This window comes from Haematobia irritans, chromosome 5 (assembly GCF_050003625.1).
Source record: "Haematobia irritans isolate KBUSLIRL chromosome 5, ASM5000362v1, whole genome shotgun sequence".
NCBI classification, from domain to species: domain Eukaryota; kingdom Metazoa; phylum Arthropoda; class Insecta; order Diptera; family Muscidae; genus Haematobia; species Haematobia irritans.
Window position 1 is genome coordinate 158094016 of NC_134401.1, and position 14346 is coordinate 158108361.

Below are 14346 nucleotides of genomic sequence, written 5' to 3' on the forward strand. Positions count from 1 at the left end.
ATTTGAAACATATTGGAATTCAACTCTATTTTAAATGTATCTTAATAAAATTTAATTGCATTCAATTTTTTGAAGTTTGCGTTAATTAGCCAACTATAGGAATGCAAAAAAAAGTCTGTTGGAAACAAAATTCGTGTACTAGAAATATAGCATATTATAATAAACTTACTAAAAGTTACTAGGCATTAAATTGTGGAATAGTTTATTTTTTCAAATCGGAACAGAAAATTGAACGTTACATTGTTACATGAATCATTTAGATATATATTAGACTTGTAGATGGGGGCTATTAGCCGGCTAATACACATAAAATACATTTTAGTCAGCTTTTAACATGTTATTTTTAAATGTTGCACAAGCCAAAATTCCCTATACTAACGTTGTCATTGAGCTAAATATATAGAAGTTCACAACTGTGGTATCACTATGGACTGAATAGTCTATGTGCCACTATACCTAAACTGACCTAAATATAGCATTCAACTGAAAGAAAATAAAGTTTGTATTATAGAGAGGTGTCAGACCCTTTAAGTGCTTACCCCTTCCTATATAAACAAGATAATACTTACATGAAGCTATTTCCAATGGATGTTTTAATTTTTTTTATTCAAATATAATCTCCCTTTTGTTCTTCTGACATTATATATTTTACATCTCCACCACTTATTGCAGTTAAAAGTATAAATATAAATATTTCGTATATTTCAATAAGGACGAGAGGAACTTGTCTTATATTAACGAGATCTGTCCGATTCTTCTTCCTATTTAAATGACAAGGTAACTCATTCCCAAGGCTTCTTCTATTAACGTCAACAAAGGGTGTTAGCTACCACTTGGTTTAATCAAAGGAAAATATTTTGGAATTGTCTTTATAGTATTCTCTTCCGAGATCTTGCAACTAATATAGTCAACATTTCATTTATTTATTTCATGTCTATTCACCACTTGGAAAATCTGATAAAGGCTTCCTACTAACCAGCGTCTAATATAGGAAACAATTATTTCTTAATACTCACGTTTATCTGAGATGATGAACATGCTTAAATTGCTCTAAAGATCTATAGCACACATTAATCATCAAAAAGTCCCATTTGTCGAAAGTGGATTTTTCCCAAGATTTTAAAAAATCTACTTTGCAATAGTCGAATGTAGATATTTTAAAAATTAACGTTTAGTACGATGACTTTTTGGTTCTTATTTGGGCTAAATTTTCCCATTATATTTCTAGAGTGTATAAACTCAAATTCCCACCCAATTTTTTATAATACGTAGAAATACATAGTAACCGATATTATTAGGTGCTCGCCCCGACATTCAAAAAGTGAAGTACTTTTATAATATTTTTCATCGAACCTTTAAGCCTTTCTTTTACCTGATTTATTTAGAATGAAGACCAATGTTCTATAAGCTTGTCGAGCTCATTTTGTTAACATGAGAAGTCTGTCTTCTTGGGTATCTTGATGTTTTTTTTGACGATTTTCTAAGATTCTCTTTAAGAACCATGTCAGTCTGCTTACAAACATTCCTGTTTTAGCATCAGATCATTAGTTTAGTAGCTCTAATTTACGACAAATGAATTTATTAATATCAAAAAGGAAGTTTACGTTTTTACATGGACTTCAAGTCAATATTTCATTAAGCCTTTCTTATTTCAAAATTCAATTCGTTGGAGCCGCAAGAACGAATTTCAGAAAACTGAAGATTAATTGTGAGAGAGCAGGCAGTATTAATCTAAAAAAAAAATCATGAGGATTGTTCGTTAATGCCTACTATAATAATTCGAAATCGAAAAAAGTTATATTTGAAATTTGTATATTCAAAACAATTTGAACATCATCTCCTTTATTTACTTAAAATAGAAAAAAACATTTTGTTTTCACTTGCGAGCACTTTCTTCTTGAAGAAAATGTCTACATCTCTCCAAAAGTAAATGTAAACACACAACTATTTGGAATTGGATGTTTATTGTGTCTGCATTAAGATGACGAGTCTATTTACTTCTTGGCGGATTGACCAATCTTGGCCTTGGCAGTACCGCGGACCTTCTTCATTCTGTTGCGACGTTCCTTACGTTGTTTGCGGGTCTGTTTCTTGATTTCCATCAAACCATGACGAACCAAACGGTATTTGGGTTCGAATTTCTTGGCATTGTCCAAAGTGTCGTAGATCAAGGCAAAGCCAGTGGAGCGGCCACCACCGAAGCATGTGCGGAAACCGAAGACAAAGCATACATCAGGAGTTACTTTGTACATGGCAGCAAGCTTCTCACGAATTTCAGTTTTGCTGACTGAGGCCAAACCGGGATGGATGACATCGCAAACCATTTGTTTTCTAGCCAACAAGCGGTTGGTCATGAACTTGCGAGTGCGGATTGTGGCTGTAGACATGATTGTTCACTAAAAAAGAAAACCAAACAAAATTAGATTGGTCACAAATTGCTTGTGCAGTAAAATTGTTGTTTTGCTTGGAAAATTGTCTCCAATCATAACCTCACATATTGTGGTGTCTTTGTGCGAGGTACAACAAGCGACTCCACGTGTTGTATGTCATTATTGGAGATAAAATATATATTTATATACAAATTCTATACAGGATGGCTTTGTAGAAATTTTCTCACTTAACGCAAACAATATTAGACAATTATCATAGTTTTTACCTGTTAAAACACTTAAAAAGTATTAAAACACGTCTTAGCAGACAAAAATTTTATTAGGAAAGGAAGATTGACGTCAACAACGTTGCAAAAAAGGTATTATTTTTTGACAGAGCTACTACTTACGGTATCAACCATGAATGATATTCACAATAATTGATGGCAATTAACAAGGTGTCTCGAATGGTTGCCAGATTCTTAATATTTGTTTGCGAGAACAAATTTATTCATATTAGGCCCTCCATGTCAAGGACCGTTATTAAATTGATGTTTCACAGGCTGAAATCAAATACTGTCGCGTTTTATGTTAAGGTGGGTATTAAGTTCGAGTTTAGCTGCTAAAATCAAAACTAAATCTGCAAAAACAGAATAAAATTACATAAATTTTATAATAACTTGATGGGGAATGATCCAATGCAAAAATTGAAAATTTTTATTTTCGATTAAAAAAGAAAAGTAAGGGTGGAAAAATGACCAATTTAGCGCGATAATGTCAACTTAATACTGACCTTTACCTTAAAAAGGTACTACATTAAAGCATATTTAGAGTATCTTTTCCATGGTCTATTTCGGAAAATAAGGAGTACCCAATAAGGAACTTTCATAAAGATTACATAAAAATATTGCTTTTAGATCTGTATTAATTTTTAATTTGTTTAAAACATTCAAATTCAAATTGAAATTGACGTAGTACAAGTGATCTCTTGTAGTATGTTCATTTCATGCCTTGGATATAAAAGCTGGCTCGAAGAGGATTTCAACGAATTATCTTTCAAAAACCGTATGCTGCCATGTACTGTGGGATTAACAGTCAATTTCTCATATCCGAAACGAACGCTTTCGTTCGACTGAAATGCCAAAAACAGATGATTTTCTTTTATAAATTCAGCTGTTTTGGGCATTCTAGTCGAACGAAAACATTCGTTTCGGATATGAGAAATTCTAATAGAACAAACATTGGATCTTGTCTAAGTTTTTCACATTTAAAATCGCTCTTTTTTGTGGAAAAGCGATATGAAAATCTCGAAAAAGAGAAATAACGAGCATAATGTGAATATTGTGATGATTTCAAATGTCAAGTAAGGAAATTTCCAGCGTAATATGAACGTAATTTTAAAGACTCTGGACCATCTGAACGCGCCCTTAATGTATATAACGTCAAGTGGGTAACGTTGCATTACCTGTGCAACTAATTACACATTTCAGATTTCAGCCTACGAGAAAGAGAATTGAGAATTTATTTTATTATTCAATTCAAGAAAATTAAACTGAAAGGTCGTCGGGAACGTTGTTAAAAAAATTATAATTTTAAAAATCATCCCATTGAAGTTTTTTCGTATAAGGTATGTCAAAAAATATGATTGCGTTTATAAAAGAAACATTAAGAAAAATAAGGCAAAATAAAAAATCAAAAAAAGTGAGTGGAGTTCTTACATAAGATATCGTGTCTGGATAAATCAATAATTAATAATTCAGTTCATTATAAAACAAAGACATAAACGTTTAATCATAAGGGGTAAACACGTTTTATGTTTGGATGTTTCATAGCAGCTGTTTCCGTATATCCCAGTGCCAGACTAGACTGCTACCCTCATACATTCTATGTAGGAGTCATTAGTGTCTGGTACGGATAAAAGAGCACTGATCAGAATTCCGTTTGCGATTCTTACGTAGCACATTATATCCATCACAATCGCGCAACCTGCAGGTGTCATTCAGCTTCGTCTCTTGGATCTCCGTGAATCTGATTCTCTTCCGATTCATCAAGTCTACAGTCTCACTAATCTTACATCAGTGTCCTTTGCATAGTCTGATGTCCCACTGCTTCTGTCGTTGACACAACATCCTGCTACGTAGTCAGTAGTGAAGCCGTAGCAATTCCGGAAGTGCACCCACTCTACCGGTTAAACCTCACCGAACGGTTGTGAATTTGGTTTCAGCAGACTGAGTTTTCCTATATCCCGACGTTCACCAATGTGGTATCACAATGGACTGAATAGTCTAAGTGAGCCTGATACATCGGGCTGCTGCCACCTAACCTAACCTATATCCCGACTCGGACCAACAGCAAGCGTAAAAGGCTCCCCGGTATTCACCTCTCCCTACACAAAAAAAAAACGGACCAAACAATGTACACTAATATGGTAGCTGCTGGCCGAGGAATTTGACCCATTGTGTCAATCCGGTACAGAGAAACCGCCATTGGGATTGATTTTACATGTTTGATTGTTTCCATCGGTCTAAGACATTTTGTAATTGTGTTTAAAATTGGCAGACACTGATTGCTATTTCAGCAAACATTGCTTTTGGCAAACTTTCATTTTTGGCAGACGGTTTGCAGTTTCAGCAGGCTTCTGCGGTAACTTCTAAGAAATTACTTTGGGTGTATTTTCACATACAATTGCGAGTACACCAATGCTCAAACACCCCATATGCTTGTATAACAAACTAAAATTAATATTACCGAAATTCGGTCAATGTGTCATTTTTATTGACCGAGGCCTAAATTTAGATTTAATATTTAGTCCGAAAATTTCATTTTTTTTACTTATTTCTATATATTTTTATTTGCAGAGAAAATTGAATATTTTAAGCTATAAAAAATCACATTTCCAAAGAATTTCAATATAAAATGAGAACTTCCACAGTGAGCCGATATGCATTGCGTTTAACGTTTGGACAGGTAAGTTTATTTCGATATAGATGAATTGTGTGTTAAGGATTGGTTTTATGAACTTGTGTTTTTTCACATCAGTCATTTCAAGTTTGAAAATTGATAATAACCAAAATTCGGACTCCTTAACTAGTATACAAAAATCGCTTGTAGCTAAATAATAATAAAGAATAATTCTATTGTGTTTATTATAATTCATAAATAGTAGAACAAATCTCCAAAATAAAATCTGATTTTCTGTAAAAAAAATCTCTAATAACTAGTATACAAAAATCGCTTGTAGCTAAATAATTAAGAATTATTTTATTGTGTTTCTTATAATTCATATATAGTAGAACAAATCTCCAAAATAAAATCTGATTTTCTGTAAAAAAAATAGCTCTAATAAAATTATTTTATGGAAATACACCACTCTGAATACCTTCAAAAATATTTGTGTCCAATTCCAAAAATTTGTGGTAACCCAGAAACTACCTATTATCGGTTTTAGGGATACTCAACATATGAATTGTGCATTGGAGCTACTTTAATGATGCTATAGGAACTTCTTACTGGTTTTATAATCTATGAAACAAAACAAAACTGACCTTAAGTGTATTCTGTACATGACTTGTTTTTAAACACATACTAAAGACATCACACAAATATATGTAAACATATTCATCATATCACATCATCATCACAATGGAGTCATCGTCCTCCGTCCAAAACCATAAAGTAGGAGATATTTGCCTCGATTGTCAAGAAAAAGGTTTTACAAATCGTTTACGATATTTCCTTATAAATTTAAATGAAGATACCTTACTAAAGTGTGAAAGCGATATCTGTATGTATCCCCACAATGATGAAATTTCATCTTCAGAAGACGAGGAAGAAAAAACCATTGACAATTTCGAAATTGAATTCAATTTTATGAATACGTCGCCATCACCATCGCAATCTGAGGGAAAATCATGTGAACCAAGCGTGATTCTTAGCAATCAACGACTGTGGCCGAATGAAACAGGAACATCTACGTGTATTTCGAATAATTTAACATACCCTAATGCAGCAAATGCAAATTCTATAAAACTTGAATCGAACTCAAATGATGCCATCAAAAAAATACCCAAAAACTCAAAACAAAACAAAAAATCCCCAACTAAAATAAACGTCGTAGATGATAAGAGTAAAACCAATATAAAAACTCCATCAATAAAAAAACAAGAGGAAAATAAACAACAGGCCCATAAGAGTGCTTCGCTGTTCAAATTTAAATCTCAACTTTCATGTCAGCCACAAAGCAAAATTGCAACCACCAAATCGGACAAAGATATGTTATTGCCAACTTCAAGCACAAAAGCTGAATCTTCTAAGGATGTTGAGTTTTCCTCGTCAACCGAAAGTATTCCAAAAGCCAGTCTTTTCAAATCTAAAGGAAATGTTTCAAAATTCGATGAGATACCAAAGGCCAGTCTTTTAAAATCTGAAGGAAATGTCTCGAAATGTGATGAGATACCAAAGGCCAGCCTATGTAAAACACAGAAGAATGTTAATGTAAAAAGCCGAAAAATAAAATCAAACGCTGTAAAAAAATCAAAAAAATAATCAGATATCATAATCACGCTCATGGAGAAATATTAATAGCCTAGGTTAAAGTTTGTATATTTATTAATTATTTATTCTTATAAAAACTTATTTTTAGCATTTATATCTTGATGTAGGGTATATAATATACCCAAATATATTCGACTAGGTCAGACATTCCTTACTCGTTTTTATTTGTAATTAAATTTTAATTTATACAATTTTCTATGCTAAATTATCATTTTTGTAAAGAGTAATGCATTTATGAAAAAAATGCACATAAAAATTTTTTTTCAAACAAAATGTCTTCTTAAAATTGCATTTAAAAACTAAATTTTATATTAAAAATTATAAAATTTCGATATTTATTTTTTTTAAATATCAAACCATTTGAAAATTTTTGTTTATTTTTGTAAGACTTGTTACATGTCAATATATACATACATTTCCATTTACAATATGCATGCTTTTTATGAATCATTAAATAAGTTTTTAATATATAATATGAAGATTTACTGATTAGAAATTTTGCCATAACAGAGCATTTCCTATAAAGCGAAAGTATATACAATTTTTTTTGTTGAAAATTCAGCACAAATTATTTTCTTTTGTTATTAATACATATTCTTATCATTTATTGTGTATAAAATATAAATAATATTAAATAATATAGCTCCAATGTGCAACCATTTGTAGATTATATTCTGCCACAGGTTTTCACTTCATTGCCGCGTGATGACCAAATACAGTTTATAGCCCTCTCCCTCGTTATGTGTCTATTTACACATAAAATAATGCAATGCGCATTTTTTTGTGTATATGCGCCATACAATTAATGAATAACGTATAGCAAAAACATTGTCTAGCGTGAACCAATAACAACAAAAAAAAAAAAGAAAAACATTAATTGCGTTTATCTGATGGCAAAACCAAAAACAGTGCAAAAGCAATCATTGAAAAAGCAAATTGAATTTAGCAAATACATGTATATAATCAATAGTTTAGAACACCCTTGTTTTTATTTTTATTTTAAAAGCAACAAGTGTTTGGGGATCTATGTTTGAATGAAAAACAAAAGTTTTTTTTTTGCTTTTTCTTTGACGCCATAATAAAACGAGATCTAGAAATTTCTATAAGCATTGCTACTACTCGATTGGTAAACATCAATTTAAATGTTATGTTATATAATAGCTAAGTGTTTCTTTTGGCGATTAGTTAGTGGGTCTAAGAATAAAATATTCAATAATATCCCCTAAATGACATTTGGTCTAAAAATTCTGCGTTAATTAAAATCAAACCTCAAATAACCGAAATGCTAGAAATGCCAAAAAAATTGGAGGCAAAAAGCAATCAGTGTTGCCCGTGTTTGACTGGCTCTTGTTCCCAAATTGGCAGGCTTTCCCATTTTATGGTGGGTATTAAGTTCACAATAAGAGTAAAATATTCAATAATATCCCCTAAATGACATTTGGTCTAAAAAATCTGTGTTAATTAAAATCAAACCTCAAATAACCGATATGCTAGAAATGCCATAAAAATTGGAGGCAAAAAGCAATAAGTGTTGCCCGTGTTTGTCCGGCTCTTGTTCCCAAATCGGCAGGCTTTCGTTCCCAAATTTCCCATTTTATGGTGGGTATTAAGTTCGCAACATTTTCACGGTTAATTTTCTTTAATCACACATGTTCGGATAGGCACTTCAATTCCACTTCCACTATTCACGTCAAATCCACGAACGTGAAAATTTGGTCTTCTTAATTCCATGTTCTTTTTTAACTTTTCTGTAACCAGTTGGGTTGCACAAATCACCCAAAAATTCACTAAGGCGGAAATCAAAATAAGTGGAATCAATAGACTTACACCCATGTTCCGATATCCACTTCAATTCCACTTCCACTATTCACGTCAAATCCACGAACGTGAAAATTTGGTGTTCTTAATTCCATGTTCTTTTTTAACTTTTCTGTAACCAGTTGGGTTGCACAAATCACCCAAAAATTCACTAAGGCGGAAATCAAAATAAGTGGAATCAATAGACTTATTTTAATTTATTATATATATATATATTTTTTTTTAAAATTAAAAATGACGCAGTTTTAATAAAACTCATGTATTAAATATAAAACATTTCAAAATTTTTACGCGAGTACTTTTTTTAACCGGATATACATCTATCTTGGCCATAATTCAACTTTCACCAAGACTTTTGCAAGTGAATTGATTTCACGAAAATTCCGGTGAAAGTGGATTGTAGGACACGAAAATCGTGGAATTGATTCACCAATAAATTTTTTACAAGTTTGTTTCCGTACAAACAAAAAGGATGAAGATATAGGCTCTGCTGTAGAAAATCATGAATAATTTAAAAATTGAAAATAATATAAATTGTTTGTCATACCCTATTGCTGGCTGCAATAATATCAAGATTTGAAAACATAAAATCAAGAGAACCAAATGCTTGAGAAATGAAAATGGGAGTTTGAAAATTTAATTCTAAATACTCCAGTAATAAAATTGGAATGGTAGATTAATGTGAAGGTAAACCAGCTTTTTCATATACTATACCGATTTAAAAAACAAGAATATACAGTAGTAAGTTCGGCCGGGCCGAATCTTAAATACCCACCACCATGAATCAAATATAATAGTTTACTTTGAAAACTCTTCGTCGTAGAGGGTTACGCCAGAATTTCAGGGGGTTTGATGACAGATATTCTCCCAAGCAGATCAGTTCAACCAGTACGCTCCCCGAAGATAAATTTAAAGATTCTACCTATGAAGACTAGATCAGAATCTGGATTTGTAAGAACCAATTTTGTTTGAGTTTTAATAGAAATCATAAACATATTGTGTAAATGATGAAATAAAGCCTTGATTTGATCTTAAATCTGTAGATTTTTATCGCCATTATTTAAATGATTACGAGGAGTAAAATCTGGAAATTTTACTTTCAGTTTCAAGCAGCTTTTATGATCAATGCGCCTGCTATACCCTCAAGAAGTGAAATCGGTCTATTTCGATGCCTTACCAAATGGACCGGTAAAAATAAACTTGGACCAATACTAACCATTTTCGAAACACATTTTAATGGTCCTCAAATACCTCTAGAATTAACATTTCTGACAAATTGGGTAAAAACTACGAATTCTAGAAGACCAAGAAGTAAAATCGGGAGAACAGTCTATATGGGGGCTATACCAAAACATGGAACGATACACCCCATTTTCGACACATCTATTTGTGGTCTCAAAATACCTCAAGATTTTCAATTTCAAGCAAATCGGATAGAAAATGCAGTTTCTAGACGCCCAAGAAGTAAAATCGTGAGATCGGTCTATAAGGGGGCTATAACAAAACATCGACCGATAGGGACCATTTTCGGCACACATTTTGATGGTCCTAAATTACCTCTAGATTTCCAATTTCAGGCAAATTGGATAAAAACTACGGTTTTTATAAGCCCAAGACCCCAAATCGGGAGGTCGGTTTATATGGGGACTATATCAAAACTTGGACCGATATAGTCCATCTTCGAACTTGACCTGCCTGCAAACAAAAATCGAATCTGTGCAAAATTTCAGCGCCATTATTGAAGGCTGTAGCGTGATTACAACAGACAGACAGACCGACATGTATATTTCGTCTTAGAATTCCTCTCTGATCAAGAATATATATACTTTATATACTCGGAAATCGAGATTTCGATGTGTTACAAACGGAATGACAAACTTATTATACCCCCCATCACCATTCTATGGTGGTGGGTAAAAAAATGCCCACAAAACTCCCCAAATTTGTGAAAATATCCGTTTATCAAAAGTTATGGTAAACGGATATGCTTGTTATTTTGAATAAGTGCTAGAAACCGAAAAAAATCGAAAGATTTTCTTTTCTTTAGTATTTCTGAGTATGCTGTGCTGCATCCATTTTCGTGAGTCATATGTAGTTGTATTAGAAAAGTATTTCTCTTCTTCACAAAATAATAATATGAATAATCAACGTCAATCAAAATGAAATAAAAAATTAATAATACTCAGTATTTTATTAAAAAAAAAATAAGATCTAAAAAAAACAATTAATTTAATTAAGATTGTAATTAAAAACAATTGAGATATTTTTTGCGTAGAGGTGACGCTGATAAGTCGATTAGTTAATTTTGGCGATTATAAAAACGAAGTTATAGGCCAAATTTCGATTTTGAAAAAAAAAATTAAAGCTATTTTTTTCTAAATGAAACCCTAACATACGATACAGAAATTTGCATCGGCTTGTCGCGTGTCGTCAAATCAAAATTGTTGGCGGCGGAAAAATATCTCTCCTATTAATATCACTCGACATGGTGTGGTTGCACGCCAACTCTAATTTTTATTCTCAGGGACATAAAATAAATAAAATGGACCTATCCTAACCAGCGGTGCCAACTCTGAAAATTTTTCGTCATTTTGACGATTTTATTTGGCCTCTGACGATTTCACGACGATTTTAAAGAACGTAGTTATGAGTTGACGATTTTTTTAAATGCTCTACACAAGTGTTTCTTTTTAACATTTTTCATGACGATTGGACGATTTTTGAAAGTGATGTAGTTATAAGTTGACGATTTTCATAAGTTGTAATTAAAAAAAAACTTTTTTAATCTCCGTCTCCAATGTAGAAAGAAATTTCAAAGCAATCAATATAAATAAACCTAAAATGTGTAATTCCTTTGAAACTTACAGCCTGTTTCTGAATTTATAACCAAAAAACAGCTGTTTCTATGCATTTCAGTCGATCGACAGAGCTCGTTCGACATACAGAAACAGGCTGTTAAACATTGCAAGGTATTCTTTATGTCTAAAAACTATTTAAAGCTAAATAATTCTGATTGCTAAGAAGCCAGTTTAGTTAAATTCTCTTTATTCATTACCGATAATAGAAATGATAATAAAAATTATACTCGAGCCAGTAATAAGGATTTAAATTCGCTTGGAGAATAGGAAATTTTTCTGTCAAGAAAATTTTATTAAACAATGTAATACATGTTGTCGTCACAATCAGAAATATTACTTTAAATTAATTAAAAGGTTAATTTAATTAATCTTCGTTTAAAAAACTGGAAACTTGATTACTTAGTTAGAGAGTTAAACGGCATTATTCATTAGTCATGGTTTTGTTTGAATAAAACTTTTAATTTGTTCCTAAAACTTTTTTCAGCTGTTTTAGGGGTGACGAATTTTTGACGATTTTTTTTGGACGAATTGACGATTTTGACGAAAAATATTTTAAAAATGGACGATTTTTAGCCCAAAACAGTTGGCACCACTGATCCTAACTAATGTGAAATCTATACTTTTTGTAATAGAATCACTAATGGCGATTTCGATTGGGAAAAAAGATGCATCATTCTCGAAATTTATTGCTAAATACGAAGGATACTGTCATAGATTTTGGATCCTGCATCCCTCACATTATTATGAATTAACAATAACTTTGGAATGGCACTATAATTTGGGCGAAAATGCAATGAGGAAAAATGTTGTGTAACACCAAGGCAACATATTTTTTGCGAAACGAAAACGCCCTAAGTTATCAATACATTTAATTATAAATACATTTAATTTTTAATACATGCATTTAAAATTTTTAAATTAATTTCTTAATAATTTCTATTTAAAAAGGTGCAAAGATATCATGTGACTTTCATTGCAGTAATAACAGAAAAAACAAAAATAACTAAAATTCTAGTATTTGATATGGAATTTATAAAGAAAAAACCCATCCATGTTCTCCACACATGGTGACATTTGCATTGTGCCATATAAAACTTTCGCGACCATTTGTTTGCCAAATGTTTATCAGTGGGGGAAAAATGTAAATAAACTTTTTAATGGGCCAGGATATCAACAATACAACAATAGTATATAAAAACCATTGGCGTCAGACGTCATTTGATTTAAAGTCATGAACAGTTTTATATATATAGAAAGATACTAGGTAATAATTTGGTACAAAATAAGAAAGCAATATATATTTATAAATAATAATATAAGGCAAATTTTTGAAATACGCATTATAATTATATTTTTATTATTTAATTATGTATTATATATTTTAACTGAAAGATAAATATAAGGCGCAAATGTTTATATATAAAAATATGTACAAATTACAAATACAACAGAAGTCATAGGCCTTTATATTAAGATATGATAAACAAACCTAAAGAAAATTAAAAAAAAAAAAAATAAAAATAAGATTTTTATTTTGGGAAATTGAACTTGATTCACAATTTTTCTGAATATATTTTTGGGCAATTGTTCGTTGTCATGGAGATTTTGCTCTTACCAAAATTCAAAAAAAAAAAATGTATAAACTGCTCATATGCTCTTTATGAACGGAATTGTATTGAGAAATTTGACCTGGTTGAAGATTTTTAAATATATTTTCGGACAATTGTTTGTTGTCATGTGAATTTTCTTTTTCACTTGTTGGTTGTGACAATCTCTTAGAAAATTCCATATTATATAATTACAATCTAAATTGTTTGTTTTTGTTTTGTTGCCATCCCAAGATTTTATTTAATTATAAAATATTTGTTTTTATTTTGATGTTTTTGTTGTGATTTGTACTTGTTGACATACTAGCTATGACCGTTAATGCCATTACGTTATCTCCTTGTCGTCATTCTTTACTTTTGTAAATTTGTATTTTGTTTTGTGTTTATTTTAAGGAAATAAAAGTTCGGCGACCACACACAATTAGTATGTCTATGGCGTCACATGTATACATAATAAATGAACTTGAATTTTGTTATACTTAATTCCTTAACAATTGTTATTATCGATTGTAGATTTGTTTTTTTTTGCCATTTCGTTAAATACTTCAATTCTAGTATAATTTAACGTTGATAATTTGTTGTTTTTCATTTTGCCGGCAATGAGCCAAAAACAAAAACAACATTGGGGGGCGATTTGTACTATTTTTAGCTTTGTTTGGAATGTTGATAATTTTTTACTATCTGTTTTGAAATTTTTGCATTTTTATGGGTGCATAAAAAGTCAATTGAAAAATTTTAGTAATTTTTTTTTTATCTCAACAAGTGGATATGAAGAGGTACTATATGCCATAAGTTGTTTCAAATATTAGCTGTTGTTAGTTCACGTTGAAATTTAATTTATCAGGCATTTGACATTTAATGGGAAACACAATGATTTTAATTTTACTAAATATATTTGAATTATTTTTAATTACAATAATAATATAATTCTATTATTAATTTAGATGGGTTCGTGAAGGCGTTTTACAAAATACTATATATATAATTTTTTTTGTATTTTTATACCATCAGATAAAAACTGCTTGAGGGATTTGAAATTGGTTTAACCTTTATATTTGATGAATATACATACGTCAGAAGAGATAAGTGGGAATATCTTTCGTCTCCTTTTGCCGAGTCCAAACGTAGTGTCTAGAAAGG

The 14346-nt window shown here is 31.1% G+C and overlaps 2 protein-coding genes across 2 annotated transcripts; one reads left to right on the forward strand and one right to left on the reverse strand.

Annotated features, from left to right (window-relative positions):
- Positions 1–1795: 1795 nt before the first annotated feature.
- RpS24 (ribosomal protein S24) lies at positions 1796–2807 on the reverse strand. Its single transcript, XM_075310522.1, has 2 exons — positions 2657–2807; positions 1796–2396 (listed from the first exon to the last, which is right to left on the reverse strand). The coding sequence occupies exon 2, from the start codon at positions 2385–2387 to the stop codon at positions 1995–1997; it is 393 nt and encodes a 130-aa protein (XP_075166637.1). The 5' UTR covers positions 2388–2396; positions 2657–2807; the 3' UTR covers positions 1796–1994.
- A 996-nt stretch (positions 2808–3803) lies between these two features.
- LOC142237554 (uncharacterized) lies at positions 3804–7171 on the forward strand. The gene is made up of 3 exons (XM_075308914.1): positions 3804–3996; positions 5228–5336; positions 5818–7171. Exon 3 carries the CDS (start codon positions 6012–6014, stop codon positions 6912–6914), a length of 903 nt encoding a protein of 300 aa, XP_075165029.1. The 5' UTR covers positions 3804–3996; positions 5228–5336; positions 5818–6011; the 3' UTR covers positions 6915–7171.
- The last annotated feature ends 7175 nt before the right edge of the window (positions 7172–14346 follow it).